General features: G+C 46.3%; 1 protein-coding gene across 6 annotated transcripts in view; it reads right to left on the reverse strand.

Annotated features, from left to right (window-relative positions):
* Positions 1 to 3,972: 3,972 nt before the first annotated feature.
* PIP5K1C (phosphatidylinositol-4-phosphate 5-kinase type 1 gamma) overlaps positions 3,973 to 15,622 on the reverse strand; it is a 79,580-nt gene continuing 67,930 nt past the window's right edge. For 3 of the 6 annotated variants that reach the window (XM_087703275.1, XM_087703271.1, XM_087703270.1), the window contains 4 exons: positions 12,712 to 12,847; positions 9,964 to 10,038; positions 6,072 to 6,155; positions 3,973 to 4,444 (listed from right to left, as the gene is read on the reverse strand). In XM_087703275.1, coding sequence (XP_087559401.1) covers positions 4,442 to 4,444; positions 6,072 to 6,155; positions 9,964 to 10,038; positions 12,712 to 12,847 — 298 coding nt within the window. In that variant the 3' untranslated portion in view covers positions 3,973 to 4,441. The remainder of the gene's footprint in view (positions 4,445 to 6,071; positions 6,156 to 9,963; positions 10,039 to 12,711; positions 12,848 to 15,622) is intronic. The other 3 variants (XM_087703272.1, XM_087703273.1, XM_087703274.1) reach the window with 2 other exon arrangements.

Below are 15,622 nucleotides of genomic sequence, written 5' to 3' on the forward strand. Positions count from 1 at the left end.
GATTCACATAAAGGTAAGGGTTAGGGTTAGGGTTAGGTTAAGGGTTAGGTTTAGAGCGCTAGCGTTAGGTTTAGCATTAGGTTAAGGGTTAGCGTTAGGTTTAGCGTTACGTTAACAGTTAGGTTTAGGGTTAGATTTAGGGTTAGGTTAAGGGTTAGGTTTAGGGTTAGGTTTGGGGGGGTTATGGTAAGGTTTTAGCTTTATTTTTACATTTTTCGATCACAGCGCAATGTTTTCATCGCGCTGTGATGACGTCAAATGCGCGCTTTCGTCGAGCGCGATTTTGTCCTCCGCGATTTTGTGGTGGAACCGGCTGTTCTCCCTGCCTCTGCCTAGATCTATATTTGGACAGACACCTCATGAGTCCCAGTTCCTGGAAGAGAACATAAAGGCCGACAAGAGAGAAATCTCCATTTTTAAAGGCTTCTCCCCCTTCTTACAACCTGGCAAGAGAAATTTAAAACACTTGACATTTCCTTCAATTAAGATTGCGGCTCACTGTATAAACCAGGGGTGTCCACCCTCAGCAACTTTAGCTGGGGAATTATGGGAGTTGAAGTTGCCGAGGTTGGACAGGTATAAATAATGGTGAGATGACAGTAAACAAATACCGCTCAAATATAAAGGGGAAAAAAATGAGGCAATTTTTGCAACCAGTTTGCTTGCACCTGGGCCACTAAAAGGATGGAGGTAGCTAGGAAAGTTCATCACTCAAGAAAAATGTGGCATGGATTATTTGGAAGAAACAAGACCCCAAATTTGGGCAAAATACGCCTTCTAAGGCATTTAGGATCAAGAGATTATAGACTAGGGTTTCTCAACATTAGGCACCTTTTTAAGATGTGTGGACTTCAACTCCCAGAATCCCCCAGTCAGCATGGCTGGCTGCGAATTCTGGGAGTTGAAGTCCACACCTCATATAGTTGCCAGGTTTGAGAAAATAAACCACTTTGGGCCCCTTCCTGGCATTCCGGCTAACCCGAAGGCCGTATGAAGCTTAAATAGAAAATAAAATTGTATCACACACTTAAAAAACTATTTATGGGAGCCGGGGAGAGAGGGAAAAGAGATCTCTGGTTTGTGTATGTGCATGAGAGAAATTGTGCCTGGTTTCACATTAAAAAAAAGAAACACCATTTCAGCTGCACCATTTTGTAATATGCAACAGTTTACATTTTGAAGGCCAAGATTCCTCCCCCAAACAAAGAAGTATTTTGTGATCCAAGGAATACACATTTGCAAAAAAAAGTAAAGAAAACATCACTCAACTGTTCTCTTTCCCACCCCCCTGAAGACAATCCTTAAATCCTATACATTCTGTGTATAAAGCATGTAACATGGAGATGTTCTTTTAAAAAAATACTTTTTCAAAAAAAGGAAAAAGAAAAAAAACATATGTAAGTATATATATATATATATATATATATATAGCATATATGCACACTGAGGAAGTCTAATGTAGACATCAACAAAAGTCATTCAGAACAGTATCTGGTGGTCCTAGCGCTGATTTTTCTCTGTATTGAAGAAACCGAGAGGAAGAAGAGGAAAGAGGTGTCAGCCGGGCTTTCTTGCTGGGGTCAGGGCGAGGAAGACGTGGACAAGATGCTTCCCAAGGATGATGTCTTGGTCATCTTGGCTGAAAACCACAGCTGACAATCTTATATGAAGGGAATCTTGTCCATGGCCAAGTTCAGCAGAGGGTGGCCATCTCTCTTGCCCCGCCTACCTTTAGCTACCAGCCAATCACAGAAGACGAAGCCAACTATGCCCAAACTCTGTTTGATACCCCAAGTCAAAGGAATCAATGCACCTCAAGGAATCTTGCAAGCATGGTCTTCAATAACTGGCTGATCAATGGGTCTAGTGCCATTTCCATCCTTCAACCGTAAGAGCAACCAACTCTAAAAGGACCATCCCTGACCAGGTTACTCCAGATTTGATGCCATCTTCGAGACCGACAAGAACGGGTCTCTTGATTGTGCCTTGTACCAGGTAAGGGGAAGGAAAGGGCGCCATTTGCTCCAGCACTACCTGCTTTGCTGACGGATGGATCAGCCCATCTCCTCCAAGGATGGAAGATGCTGGGTGGCTTGGTCTGCAAAGAAGGACTAAAGCTTGGCCCGCAGTTTGCCCTGAGTCCACAGCCTGCAGGGGAGCAAGTTCAAGCAGGGGAGGAATGAGGGCCGTCATGCCACCTCAGGCTGAAGAGAAAGGTCCCATCCTGACAACTGGCACCTTGAGAGGGGAGAAGACATTATTGTGGTTGGAAATGGAAGCCAGGATGTTGGGAGAGAAAAGGTTGAAGACGAGGCAGGCGCTCGAAAAGAATCAGAAGCAAAGGTCCACTGGACAAGGTTGAGAGAAACCATTCTACCTGTAGCTGCCTAAAGAAACGTTCTCAAAATCTGCCCTAAAACTATAGTGTCACTTTAAAGAACGTCGTTTCCAGTTGCGTTCTGGAATGCTTAATGAGAGGTTCAGAAGTTCAAGCATGGGGACGCCCAACAAAACTTAAGACGAAGAGCAAGGACCTCCCCAGTTTCCTCACAGTCATGGAATGAGAACCTAACACACACTGGATAGCATTTAGCCATTATCTTGCTTGCCCAAGGCCTTCTTCAACCTGCTTCTTTCTTCTCCCCCTTCATAGAGAACTTTTACCACAAAGAGAGCAGATTTCAACCGATGAGAAGAAAGCACTTCAAGGAGGTGCTTCGTTTGGACCTCCAGGAGGTGAAGGGATGACCTGCCCATCACAGGCATTTCAGGTTTCTCACCTCGCAGGATTACCAGGAAGATAAAAGCTGCCTTCTGCTCTCTCTTCTGTTTTACAAGAGCAGGGCCTTGCAGAGGCACTGACTTAAATTTGAATACCCCCCCCCCACCCCAAAAAAAAGCAGCTTTGGGGCCTCTCATCAGCTGGAGCAGACAGAGTGACTTGGCTGGCTTTGAATACTGCACTCACGTCCCACCCACCCACAAACCAGAGACCGTTTTGTGCCACCCAAAAAGAAAATACTGTCACAGCTGTGGAAATCCTCCAGCAGCTGCGGGTCTGGAAGACGCCATTGTTTTTTCCCCTCCCCAGCCGCTTCCTCAAAAGGAGAGGTCTTCCGCACGGAGTAGATGTTCCTCTGCTGCCTTTTCTGCGTAGAACTGAGTTCCTTTTTGCCCTCTCCGTATCAAGAACAGCAACGTGCGTGATGACAGTGCGATCCTGAGGGGCCGTAAGCCAGTCCTCTGGTGCTTCTCTCCCAAGTGAGAGAGGCTTCGCGGCCCTTAGAACAGAGCCCGGCTTCTTAGAAAGCCACCAAGACCTCCTGGATGGGGCCTTCTCCGTGCTTTTTATCCCCTGCAAGCTTTCCCAGGGAGCTTCTCTCCAATCTTGAGGAGCTTGCAGCCTTTTCAGCGGGGCACCTCTTATGGCTTAAGTCGGCCCAGCTTCTCCGCTGGGCGTAGCAGGGAGAGAAGCCAGGAAGAAGCCTCCCATGTGAGGTTTCCAGAAATCCAGTGGTCTGCCCAAAGGAGACTGCCGTAACAATCAACCTGAAGATGCTGCTGAGCGTAGCTTCACATGGCCAACTTCTCCGACAAAGATGGCGAGCGTGAGGGGAGGATGCACATTCAAAAATCCCACTCAAATAGATACCGAGGGAGCTTCGGGCAGGTTCCACGGCCTGTTTCGGTGGAAAGTTTCAAATCTTCCTCAGGCGGCTGGGATTGAAACCTTGTTCTTTTTTTCCACCCTTGCTAACCAAGTGAAGTGGGGGCCACCGAGTGATCGAGCCAAAGTGCCATTTCATAGACACTCTTATAACCAGCTCCACTGCTCTGCCAGCCTCTCCTGCCCTGCTGCCCCTCTGCTCAGAGGCTGCTTCTTCTTCTAATCTCTTATCACCAAAGGCGATCAACATCTGTGACAAGGCCTTCTCCCCTACACCCTAAAAGTGCAATAAAACTATTTTTGAAAAAAAAACAAAACAAAACCAAAAGCACAAGCGTGCTGTTTGTGCAAAGAGAAACAAAATAAATACATGATTTTTTTTAAAAAAAAATGTTCACAGTATCACATACAGATAAGAGAGCTACAGTAGTGCACTTTGGGAATAAATAGAGAGAGAGAGAGAGAGAGGTGGTGACCCAGGATCAAATTCCTTCCGACCTCTGATGTCTCTGGGGCCAAGATCAGTTTTGTGGGTAGCTGCTTGGAGAGGTATTAATATACACGTTTTGGAGAAAGGATGGTGGGAGGAAGGAGATGGGACACGGGGCAGTTTGTCTTTGTCCTTCCGGGTAACGCTGGGATGCTGAAGCACAGCCGACGCTGATGCACGACATTCTTCCACGCCTTCCCTCCGAAAAGCTGCAAGGAACATCGAAAGGGAATGCCGCAAACGGCGTCAGGAGGAACGTTTCTCTCGAGGAGTTTGCATAGGAGTTACTGCAGGGGGGGGGGGGGGAGGAGGAGAAGGAGGGAGACAAAAGGAACAAGAGAAGACAGCATTTAGAGGAACAGTCCAATCCAAGGGGGCGGGGGGGGGGTGTTGTCTTTAATCTCTCAGGTGTTATGCTGAGAACCGGAAGATACAAAGGGATATTGAGCAATTACGAAGATGGTTTAAGTGGCAACTGAAAATCTAGTCTCTCTCCGAGTTATCTACCCTTTGTTCTGGAATTGGCTTACGCACCAGGATAGGATTCAGCCAGCATACTGTAATAATTGACTGAAGACATGGTGAACGCTCATTTTCCCCACAACAACCATCTCGTGAGGTAGTTTGGGCCAAGGGGCAGGCACTGGTTTAAAGTCACCCAGCCGGCTTTCATGCCTAAGGCGGGAACTAGCATTCAAGGTCTCTTAGTTTCCAACTAAGGTGCTTTAACCACCAGACCACAATGGCTGTCAACTATTCTGTTCCTGCCCCAGAGTTTAAAAGCGTTCGCCTCCCCCCCCAAGTGAGCAGACACTGGGCCGTTCTTTTCCAGAGGGTATGGAGGCAGCTGGGATCTACTGACATCATGTTTTTCGTTAATCCGAGAATGGGATTCTGCGTGAGACACCAGCCTGCTTTCTCTCACCAGGACCTCGATCTATTAGCATAGATGGGGATCTACTGGATAGTCAACTTGGGGTTGTCCTCACGATGTCCAGGTAGGAAGAAGTCCTGACAGAACTGGCTTTTTAAAACCCCTGATAGGACCAAGGTGCCATAGGGTAGTATTTCTCAACCTTGTCAACGTTAAGATGTGTGGACTTCAACTCCCAGGATCCCCAGCCACTATGGTTGCCTGGGGAATTCTGGGAGTTGATGCCCACAGCCCTGAAAATTCTTGGGAGTTGACATAAACACATCCTAAAGTTACCAAGGTTGAGAAATATTGCCGTAGGGCATAGAGCCATGATGGCGAACCTATGGCACGGGTGCCAGAGGTGGCACGCAGCGCCGTCTCTGCTGGCACATGCGCTGTCACCCCAGGTCAGATCCCCACGGCGTTTCTTTCGCGAGCTTGCTTCCCTGCAAATGGCGAAACAGAAGCTCACGAAAGAAAAAGATCTTACCTCTTGCCATGCTGCCAATGTTGGGATGCCCCGCCTCCCGCCGGCCAGCTGATCTTCGGATCTCTGCTTGGGCATGCCCACGCATGTGTGCGTACACCTTTCGTTTTGGACATGAGCATGTGCAGGCAGTTTGGGCACTCGGTGTCTAAAAGGTTCACCATCACGGGCATAGAGGATGCCCTCAGAAAGCCCTCCGCTCTGCCCACGTGTTTTATTCAGAACTACAAAAAACAGTCCGTCTGGGCAACTGCGACATTGAAGTCTCTACAGCTGTTTGAGGTCAAGCCAAGTTCCGATTCCTTTCCGAGTGAGTTTAGGAGGAAATGCGAACTCATGGAAAGCTAGCGTCGTCTTTTGAGGCGCATCAACATGCGGATGCAGGAAGCTTCCCAAGATCGCTCAGGATTAGCTGGCAGTGCACCTTGCTGGCAAGGATGGGCTGCACAAAATTGTGTTCCCTTCTTAAAAACGAAACGGGAAAAAACAACAAGCGCGAACACCAACTTACTGTATCACTCTCTTCGTCAGAGACTGACTGGATTTGAGTGTTATAGTGGAGAGGAGAATAGACCCAGCTCCTCTCGTCTGTCGGCTGGCGGACAGCAAAGCAGAGAGCAAAAGAAAGCAGCGGGGGGGACGGGGGGAGTAAAATAGAAAGAGAAAAGGGGAAAAAAAGGGAAAGAGAAAAAAAGAGAGATGAAAGCTACAACACCAACGAGAAAAAACTACATGATTGGAGAGAGAAAAAGAAACACAAGGACGGCGCTCAGCTTTCCCGCAGAAGTCGATGCTTTCCCCCCCCCCCACTTACCTACCAAAACACCCATCAAAGTCAGCTCAGGTGAGCATCGTTGTGTTGAAGGAATTGGGTTCCCTTCAAACTTCGCTTCTCCATAAGTGGCACTTACGACTTACACAGGTAGTCCTCGACTTACAACACTTCACTGAGGGCCTGTTCAAAGTTACTGGGGCAAAAAGGGACCTGCGACCCAGTCTTCGCAATATGACAGTCGCAACAACCCCATGGCCACAAGATCAAGACTGGGAACTTGTAATTTCTTGATTAGGGAATTGTTTTGCACCTGAGGAAATTTCGGCTTACGGGAATTAATCAATACTGCCAAAGTCTTGCCTGAAAAATTCTAGTATTAAAAAATACTTTAAAATATAAACAAATTGTAAGCATCTCAAACTCTTGATAATCACCCATTTGCATTATTGTAAGGTGGGGGCTGCCTATGAGAAGAGCCAGAAGGTAAAGCTGGTACAAAAGACAGTGGAAGGATTATTGGTGTTTCCCACCAGCGAAGAATAATCCTAATCCTAGCCTGAATGCTTCCAGGCCAAAAACTAATTATTATGCTTTTTATGGCACAGCACTGGGCTCTATCATTAATAACTACCTGTCTAGTAAGCCGTGAAGATACAGTGATGTTGCAGGGAGCCTCTGATGGCCAACTTTTCATCCTTCCCTCCCCCCGAAATTAAAAACTGAAAGCAAACGTCAATTACATTTCAACTAGGTTTAGAGTTTAGCTTGATGCTCTGCTTAATGACCCAGGATTCACTGAACAATTGCCGTGGTTTGCTTAACAACCAAAAGGCAAAAAGGTCGTAAAATGAGGCACAACTCACTTAACTTGCTTAGCAACAGAAACTTTGGGACTAATGGTGGTGGTAAGTCAAGGATCACCTCTTTTGTCCTAAAATCAATCCAATGAAGTTGTGCAAGAAAGAGCCGTTGATCTAAGAGATGAATGGGGCAGGACATCATACAGAGACACAGCTGACAGCCTCCTAGCCTGAGGGGCAAATTCTGCCGTGTGTCTGCTTGGCAAGATATTGCAGGATCCTGTATTGTGCCATGCTAAAAAAAAAAATAAAACAAGAGAGTTGGAAGAGACCTTGGAGGTCTTCTAGTCCAACCCCATGATCAGGCGGGAAACTCTATACCGTTTCAGACAAATGACTATCCGATCTCTTCTTATAAACCTCCAGTGTTGGAACACCCACAAGTTCTGGAGGTAAGTTGTTCCACTGATTTATTGTTCCCATTGTCAGAACATTTCTCCTTAATTCTAGGTTGGATCTCTCCTTGATCGGTTTCCACCCATTGCTCCTTGTCCTGCCTTCAGGTGCTTTGGAGAACGGATTGACACTCCCCACCCCACTTTCAATCTGTTAGACATTGGAAGACTGCTGTCATGTCTCCCCTGGTCCTTCTTTTCACTAAACTAGACATTACCCAATCCATGCAACTCTTCTTCATATGTTTTAGCCTCCAATCCACTAATCATCATTGCTGCTCTTCTCTGCACTCTTTCCAGAGTCTCAACATATATTTTTTTATTCTTGGCGACCAAAACTGGATATTCCAGCCAGAAAGGTTCAATTTTCAAAAGGAGGGGGGAATTAAACCCTGGCATTGAAAGGAAGGAGGCCAGAAAATGCAATGGTTGCTTTGGGGAACTCCAAGAATGCTGGGAAGGAAAAACCCAGGCCAAGGCTAGCAAATGGCCAAAGTCCCTGCCCATCTTTTGCCTATGCAGCATGTCCTACCTAAAGGGAACAATGGGAGAGGCCGAGCAGGCAAGCCAGGGGGAACACATAGCTTCTTCTACTTACACCACCACAATGGAGGAGGAGAGAGAACTTTGAATTGCCAAAAGGGGAGGCGTAAAATCAAATCTTTCCTCATTCCCCTTTTAAAAAAACCCTCCTCCTCCAATAGCAATAAAGACTTATATACCGCTTCACAGTGCTTTACAGCCCTCTCTAAGCGGTTTACGGTGTCAGCCAATTACCCCCAACAATCGGGGTCCTCATTTGACCAACCTCAGAAGGATAGTCAACCTTGAGCCAGTGAGAGAATCGAACTGCTGGTTGTCAGCAAAATTAGCCTGCAGTACTGCATTCTGACCACTGCGCTACCATGGCTCTAAAACAGAAAGCGGTTTTTTGCATACTATTCAAAATTTTCCTTTTTGCCAGCAGGGTGTGTTACATTTGTATCAGGCTTGCCGACCAGGAGTGAGTGAGTGAGTGAGTGTGTGTGTGTGTGTGTGTGTGTGTGTGTGTGTGTGTGTGTGTGATTTTTTTTTTTTTTTAAAAAAAACCTGTTTCCAAATTGGGAAAAAAATCTTGATGCAGGGCAGAATAACCTCTAAACCAGGGGTCTCCAACCTTGGCAACTTGATGACCTGTGGACTTCAATTCCCAGAATTCCTCAGCCAGCTATGCTGGCTGAGGAATTCTGGAAGTTGAAGTCCACAAGTCGTCAAGTTGCCAAGGTTGAGGATCCCTGCCCTAAACCATGCCATTGTCCCGTCCCCCCCAAAAAAAGCCCAAATAGTTGCAGCCCAGGCTTCTCGTCAGGGGTGAAATGCTCTAAGGTCTGCTACCAGTTCGCTTCATGCGCATGTGCGCCAAACAGGCACTTGCGCACCGCAGGCGCTAAGAAGCCTTTAGTTTGCAAAGTAGAAGAAGCAAGGGGGGGGGGGGGACAGCTGTGCGATTTGGATTCGCTACAAAGCAGGATTTCCTGCTTTCTGGTGAATATAAATCACGTGGCACAGCTGATTGTTGCACAGCTGATCGTTGGAACTTTTTAAAAAACTTTTTAAAAACTTTTTTTTACTACCGGTTCCCCTGAACCAATAGTAAAAAAATGCTGTAAAATGTTTTTTTTTAAACGATCAGCTGTGCGACACACAGCTGTGCTGCCTGATCCTCAGAACTTTTTAAAAATTTTTTAATGCATTTTAAATAAAAAATATGCTTTTAAAAAGTTTTTTTCAAGTTCCAACGGTCAGCTGTGCCGCGCAATTTCTAGTGAATACAAATTGTGCAGCACAGCTGATTGTCACACAAGACGCTGAGCTTGTTGATCAGAAAGGTTGGCAGTTCGAATCCCTAGTATAGGTCTCCTGTGTGAGCAGGGGGTTTGACTAGATGACCTCCAAGGTCCCTTCCAACTCTGTTACTGTTAATAGCTGACTACTGGTTCGCCCAAACCGGTAGCATTTTTTTTTACTACTGGTTCGCGCAAACAGGTAGCATTTTTTACCTCTGGTTCGGGCGAACTGGCCCAAGCCAATAGCATTTCACCCTTGCTTCTCTTCCAGGCCTGGTCGTGGCGCTGCCATTGACTGTCACTGTTCAGGGTAGCTCAGATGCGTGGGGAGATAAAGATTTGTTTCTCTTTTGTTCAGAGGGGGTGGTGGATGTGATATACCAGTAGAGTTAAGTTAGACATTTTCCAAATATTTGAGAGGCCGAGATCGAAAAAAGTTTGCCATCACCGGCACAGCAGGAGCCCAGATGCCTTGACACCCCCCTCCCCCAAGTTGGCATTTCAAAATTGGGATGGAGCCGCCCTTTCTACTAGCAAAATCACTTACGTCCCCAGAGGAAACCGAGGCGGCTCGGAGCCTGCACAGGCGGGGGGAGTAAATCCAGTACCTTCCATCTGTGAACTAGACAGGGCACATCCAAAGGCGAATGAGAAGGGAAGGAGGCAGACCGGAAGAAAAGAAAAAGGAAGGAGAGGAGAAAGGATGAACAAAAGATAAGAAATGACCATGTCGGTGGAAAAGGTTAAGCGTGCACAAGCATGAGTTGGGGGGAAACCCGGTGAAGAAAACATGCTTTGAAAACAGATGGATGTTGTGAGAACTTGGCTGCCACGGGGAAAAAAAGTGTGTGTTTCCGCTACCACAGGCTTTCTTTCCATGGATACAAACACAGGGCCAAAATAATACTCTGCATTCTGCAAACTCTTCTAAGGTTCGGGGGAAGTCATGCTCTTAATCATTTGCAAAGCACTTTCTGCTCCTGCTATCTTGAGTTTTGTTTTCGGAGGGACAAATAAACATTGGCCAAAATACTCTGCATTCTGCAAACTCTTCTAAGGTTCGGGGGAAGTCATGCTCTTAATCATTTGCAAAGCACTTTCTGGTCCTGCTACCTTGAGTTTTGTTTTCGGAGGGAGAAATAAACATTGGTCCAGTGGGCTCAGAGCCAGAGAAAGGAAATAAGCCAAGCTCTGACTCACTTGATTGACACAGCAAATCCACGAACGCTACTACTGCTCCAAAACTGAATACTGTACAAGTAGTCCTCGACGTACGACCATAATTGGGACCAAAATTTCCACTGCTAAGCAAGTTGTTCAGAGAAGTCTGCCCAATTTTAAATTCTGTTTTGCCCCAGCTGTTAAGTGAACCACTAATTCGTTAAGCAAATCCAGCTATCCCCCATTGACTCTGCTCATCAGAAGCCGGCTGGGACAGTCATGAATGGTGATCACATGATTCCAGGATGCTGCAGCCATCATAAATACATGCCAGTTGCCAAGGGCCCAAATTATTGATCACGTGACTGACCATGGGGATGCTATGATGGTCATTAAATGCAAGGACCGGTCATTAAGTCTCTTTTTTTTCGGTGCTCTTATAGCTTTGAATAGTCACTAAATGAATAGCTGTAAGTCAAGGATTACATGTAAGGCAGGGCTGTCAAACTCGTGCGTCACATGCTGGCCACGCCCAAGCCCAGTTTAGTGAAGGGGGGGGGAGTCCCAATACGTCACGGGATGCCGCCATGACAATGTGAGTTTGACACTCCTGGTGTAAGGCATTCAGTTATAATAATCATTTCAGACAGGGGGGTTGCCTTCTCAGGATTACAAGAGTTGGTAATGCAAACATAACACATAAGATTGGGGTATTTAAATCAGCCTTGTGTCTACCTTTGGGTTAAATCAGCCTGAGTTTGCATTTGGTTACGGATTTTGTCTTTTAAAGCAAGTATGGGACACTCTGCATGTAAGAAATCAAAGCACTCAGTCAGATCTGGGAAGAGAGAATGAGAGGAGAACTAACACACACCTCAAACCAAGTCAAATGCAAAGCTTCTTCACACACATTTCCATGAATACATGCGCTTGAAACGCAACCCAAACCATCATTCACAAGGCAATTCTTCCTGTGTCTTATTACAAGAAACTACATGAAACATGGGGGCATCTTATACATGGGGGCGTCTTATACAAGGAAAAATATGGTAGTTGGGGAATAGATGCACCCCTCCCTGCAAGTTGTCTTTGAGCAGCTGGACACAGCTACGTCTTGGGGATACAGGTAGTCCTTGACTTACAACCATTCATTTAGTGACTGTTCAAAGTTACAACAGCACTGAAAACAGTGACTTATGACCGGTTTTCATATGACCATCGCAGCATCTCCATGGTCATGTCATCAAAATTTGGGTGCTTGGAAACTGACATGCATTTATGGCAATTGCACTATCCTGGGGGTCATATGATCATCATTTGTAACCTTCCCGAGCTGGCTTCCCAGCCAGATTCAGTTAACAACCGCATGATTTGCTTATCAACTGCACTGATTTGCTTAACCACTATGGCAAAACAGCTCAACAGATGGAGCAGAACTCACTTAACAACTCTCTTGCTTAGCTAGAGAAGAGAAATGCTAGGCTCAATTGTGGTCGTAAATTGAGGACTACCCGTACACTGGCTTCAATCAAAGGTCGGACGAGTTTGTGTAAAAAAAAACAAAAAACAATGTTCCTGCTGAAACCCACCACATTTCCTTTTAGCCAAGATTCTCACGCTTGACTTCAAAGGAGACTTAACAAGGTTGAACACTAGTTTCTGGGAAAAATGGAGAGCTTCTTGACACAATTTTGAGGTTTCGCATACAGAATCTAGCACAGCATGGTTGCACACACACCACACCACACGCACACACACTCCTTGGCTCACTTACTCCCTGCTCTGCCTCCCTAAATTTCCTCCTCTGAACATGTTCCTGCCTGCAGGGAAAAAAGGAAATGCCATGGAGAAGCCCAGCGGGACACATTTCTACCTATTTCAAGGGGAACCTCGAGGTTTTCCGGGTGGTTTCTCTGGCAACCTGGCAGAAAAAAGAGCATGAATGCAAAGAGGTAAATGTGCATCAGGGTGAACAAGACAAGACAGTACCTCGGTGCGGGTGTGTTGGTTTGTTTTAAGTCTTCAGAAGGGAAGAGTGGAGCAAGTGAAGTGGAAAAGCAGCGGAAGGAAAGAAGGAGAGAAGAGCCAAACCAACCGCAGCTTTGTGCACAAAATAAGCGAAAAGGGGGCTTACAAAATAGATATCCGGGATCTGGAGCTCCTCTTCATCCGAAGCTTGGCTGGCAGGTTCAGAGGCCTGGCTTGCTGTCTCAACCTCCACCGCCGCTGCTGCCGACAGCATGGTGGCACACGCTAAGGACGCTGCCTCTCTGCAAAGAAAGATAGATGGGTGAGGATGGATGGAGGCCGTGGTGGTGCTCGGCGCTCCTGCTGAGTGTCTTCAGACAACCCTCAAAAAAGCATCCCACAATCCCACCTCGAAGCGGGAAACAAGCCAAGACCAGTTGTCTGAATTGGCTCTGGGTCAACCCTGAAGCTGACCTGACTGAAGCCATTGTGAGGCTTCAGTGTTGCCACACTAGAGCGGAGGGTTAGGGAATGGGGAATAGAGATAGTTGGGCTTTTTTGTAGCCAAAACAAAATACTTTCCCTTGGGAACCAAGGACATTCTCACACTTGGTCAGAGAGGAGTGATGTTACTGGGCAACTGGACAGCACCTCAATTGGACCATGTGACTGATTGTTTGGGGAAAGGGAAAAAACTTTTGTGAATGTTGGTTTTGTTTTTAATATGTTGTCTCTGTCTCGTTTCCCCCCTTTCCCTTGTCTTTTGTGAGCCACCTGGAGTCCTCCGGGAGTGGGCGGCATACAAGACAAATAAATACATAAATACATAAATAAATAAACAATAAACTTTTACTTTTTTTTCCCAGTCCATCTTTTTATTTTTTTGAAAAATTCCGGACATTACAGAATTAAACTGAAATGTATTAATTCCACTCTTAAAAGGGAAAAAACTTTTAATCAGATGAAAACCGCAGGAATTTTCAGAGTCGGCTTTCACCAGAACTGGGCCAATAGGATTTATCCAATAAAAGTATTCTTTGAGGAATTTACCTGCCTTGGAGTTTTGTTCACTGGGGGGAATTGCTTGGAACGCCGACACTCTGATCACTGGCTGAACAGCAACCCTACAATTGGACTACTGCAATGCCCTCTACAAGGGGCAGCCATTGAAGAGCATCCGGACGCTTCAACTGGTAGCAGGGGTTGTTAATGGTGCTGGTCATTTGGCACGTCACTACTCATGGAGCTACTGTAGCTGCCAGTGTGCTTCCGGGTGCAATTGAAGGTGTCATTTTGAAAGGCCTTCATGGCTCGGGACTAGGTATCCCCTTGAGCAGGGTTGAAATTCAGTAGGTTCTGGAAAAACGGTAGCGGAAATTTTGAGTAGTTCAGAGAACCAGCAAATACCACTTCTGGCTGGCCCCAGAGTGGGGAGGGAATGGAGATTTTGCAATGTCCTTCTCACAGGAGTGGGGAAGGAATGGAGATTTTGCAATATCCTTCCCCCAGGAGTGGGGAGGGAATGGAGATTTTGCACTATCCTTCCCTTGCCATGCCCACCAGGCCACGCCCTCAGAACCGGTAGTGAAAAAAAAATTGAATTTCACCACTGCCCTTGAAGGACTGTTTCTCTCGGTTGTTTCTATCCATCCAATTTGGTCAGGCAAGCTGAACATGCTTCAGTTCCCATTGACTGAGGAATGCTGGTTGGTGGAGACTTACAGACACACTGTCAGGATTCCAAGTAATACACCCTTTTCAATCATCGTACTGCCCCACCCCCTATGGAACATTCTCCCTCTGGAGATCAGGATGAGCCCAATCCTGCTGGACTTTTGCAAAGCCTGTAAAGAACTGGCTCTAGGCTTGTGGCTCCAAGTGTGTGCAGACGCCATTTTGTTGTTGTTGTTGTACTAATGATTATGAGATATTTTATTTATTAAGCATATACAGCCTGTATTATTATAAATGTCTCAAGGTGACAAGCATACCTAATACGCCTTCCTCCCCCTATCTTTCCCATAACGACAATCCTTCAAGGTGGGTTAGGCTGAAAGTAAGTAATTGGCCCAAAGTCATCTAGCTGTCTTTCATGCCCAAGGCGGGACTAGAATTCACAGTTCCCTGCTGATTGGCCCAAAGTCAACTAGTCGGCTTTCCTGCTCAAGACAGGAATAGAACTCACTGTCTCCTGGTTTTTAGTCTGGTGCCTGAGCCACTAGACCAATCTGGCTCTCTTATGCATTTTGAAATTTATATTATTGCAATTGTTTTTACTTTCACTTGGTTTGCCACCCAGAGTCCTTGTTGAGAGATGGTTGGCCCTATAATTTGAATTAATCAATAAATATGTGCAACATTGCTACTTTGGGCTTGAACCAGGGGTGAAATGCTCTGAAGCCCGCTACTGGTTTGCTTCGCGCGCGCAGGCACTACCGTGCAGCGCCGAAAAAGGAGGATTAAGAAGCTTTTTCTGAGTCTGCAAAGGTAAGTAGAACAGCAGGGGGGGGGGGACAGCTGTGCCGCACAATTTAGATTAGCTACGAAGCAGGATTTCTTGCTTTCTAATGAATATAAATTGTGCAGCACAGCTGACTATTGCACAGCTGATCGCCAAAACTACTGGTTCGCCCGAACTGGTAGCATTTTTTTTACTACCAGTTCGGGCGAAGTGGTCTGAACCGGTAGCATTTCACCCCTGGCTTGAACCTTCAGGGAACTGAGGGCTATGAACTGATCATCCCTTTGAAAAGGAGATGGAATTCACACCCTCCAGAGTGTTCTGGTTTGATGAACTATACTTTGCTGAAAAGGGACCACAATGGGCTGAATCCTTAAGTGCATCCAGCCAGCCATTGTGATTTACAACTGCAACGGCTGAGCTCACACAAAGCACTAAGCCAAACCTAAACAAACTGTACGACAGCTGAGCCGAAGGGTGAAACACGCCTGTATGAACTGGGTGTGCGCGCGCGTGTCAAATTGAATTATATGTTGTCTTAATAGCACAAAGCTGTTTATCATCCAATTTTTGGCAAGTCGGCTCACAGCAGATGTTAAAGAAAGCCATCCTCCAT

Source organism: Thamnophis sirtalis, unplaced genomic scaffold (genome assembly GCF_051295495.1).
Source record: "Thamnophis sirtalis isolate CommonGarterSnake01/CBP01778 unplaced genomic scaffold, rThaSir2_p1.2 scaffold_1, whole genome shotgun sequence".
NCBI lineage: Eukaryota > Metazoa > Chordata > Lepidosauria > Squamata > Natricidae > Thamnophis > Thamnophis sirtalis.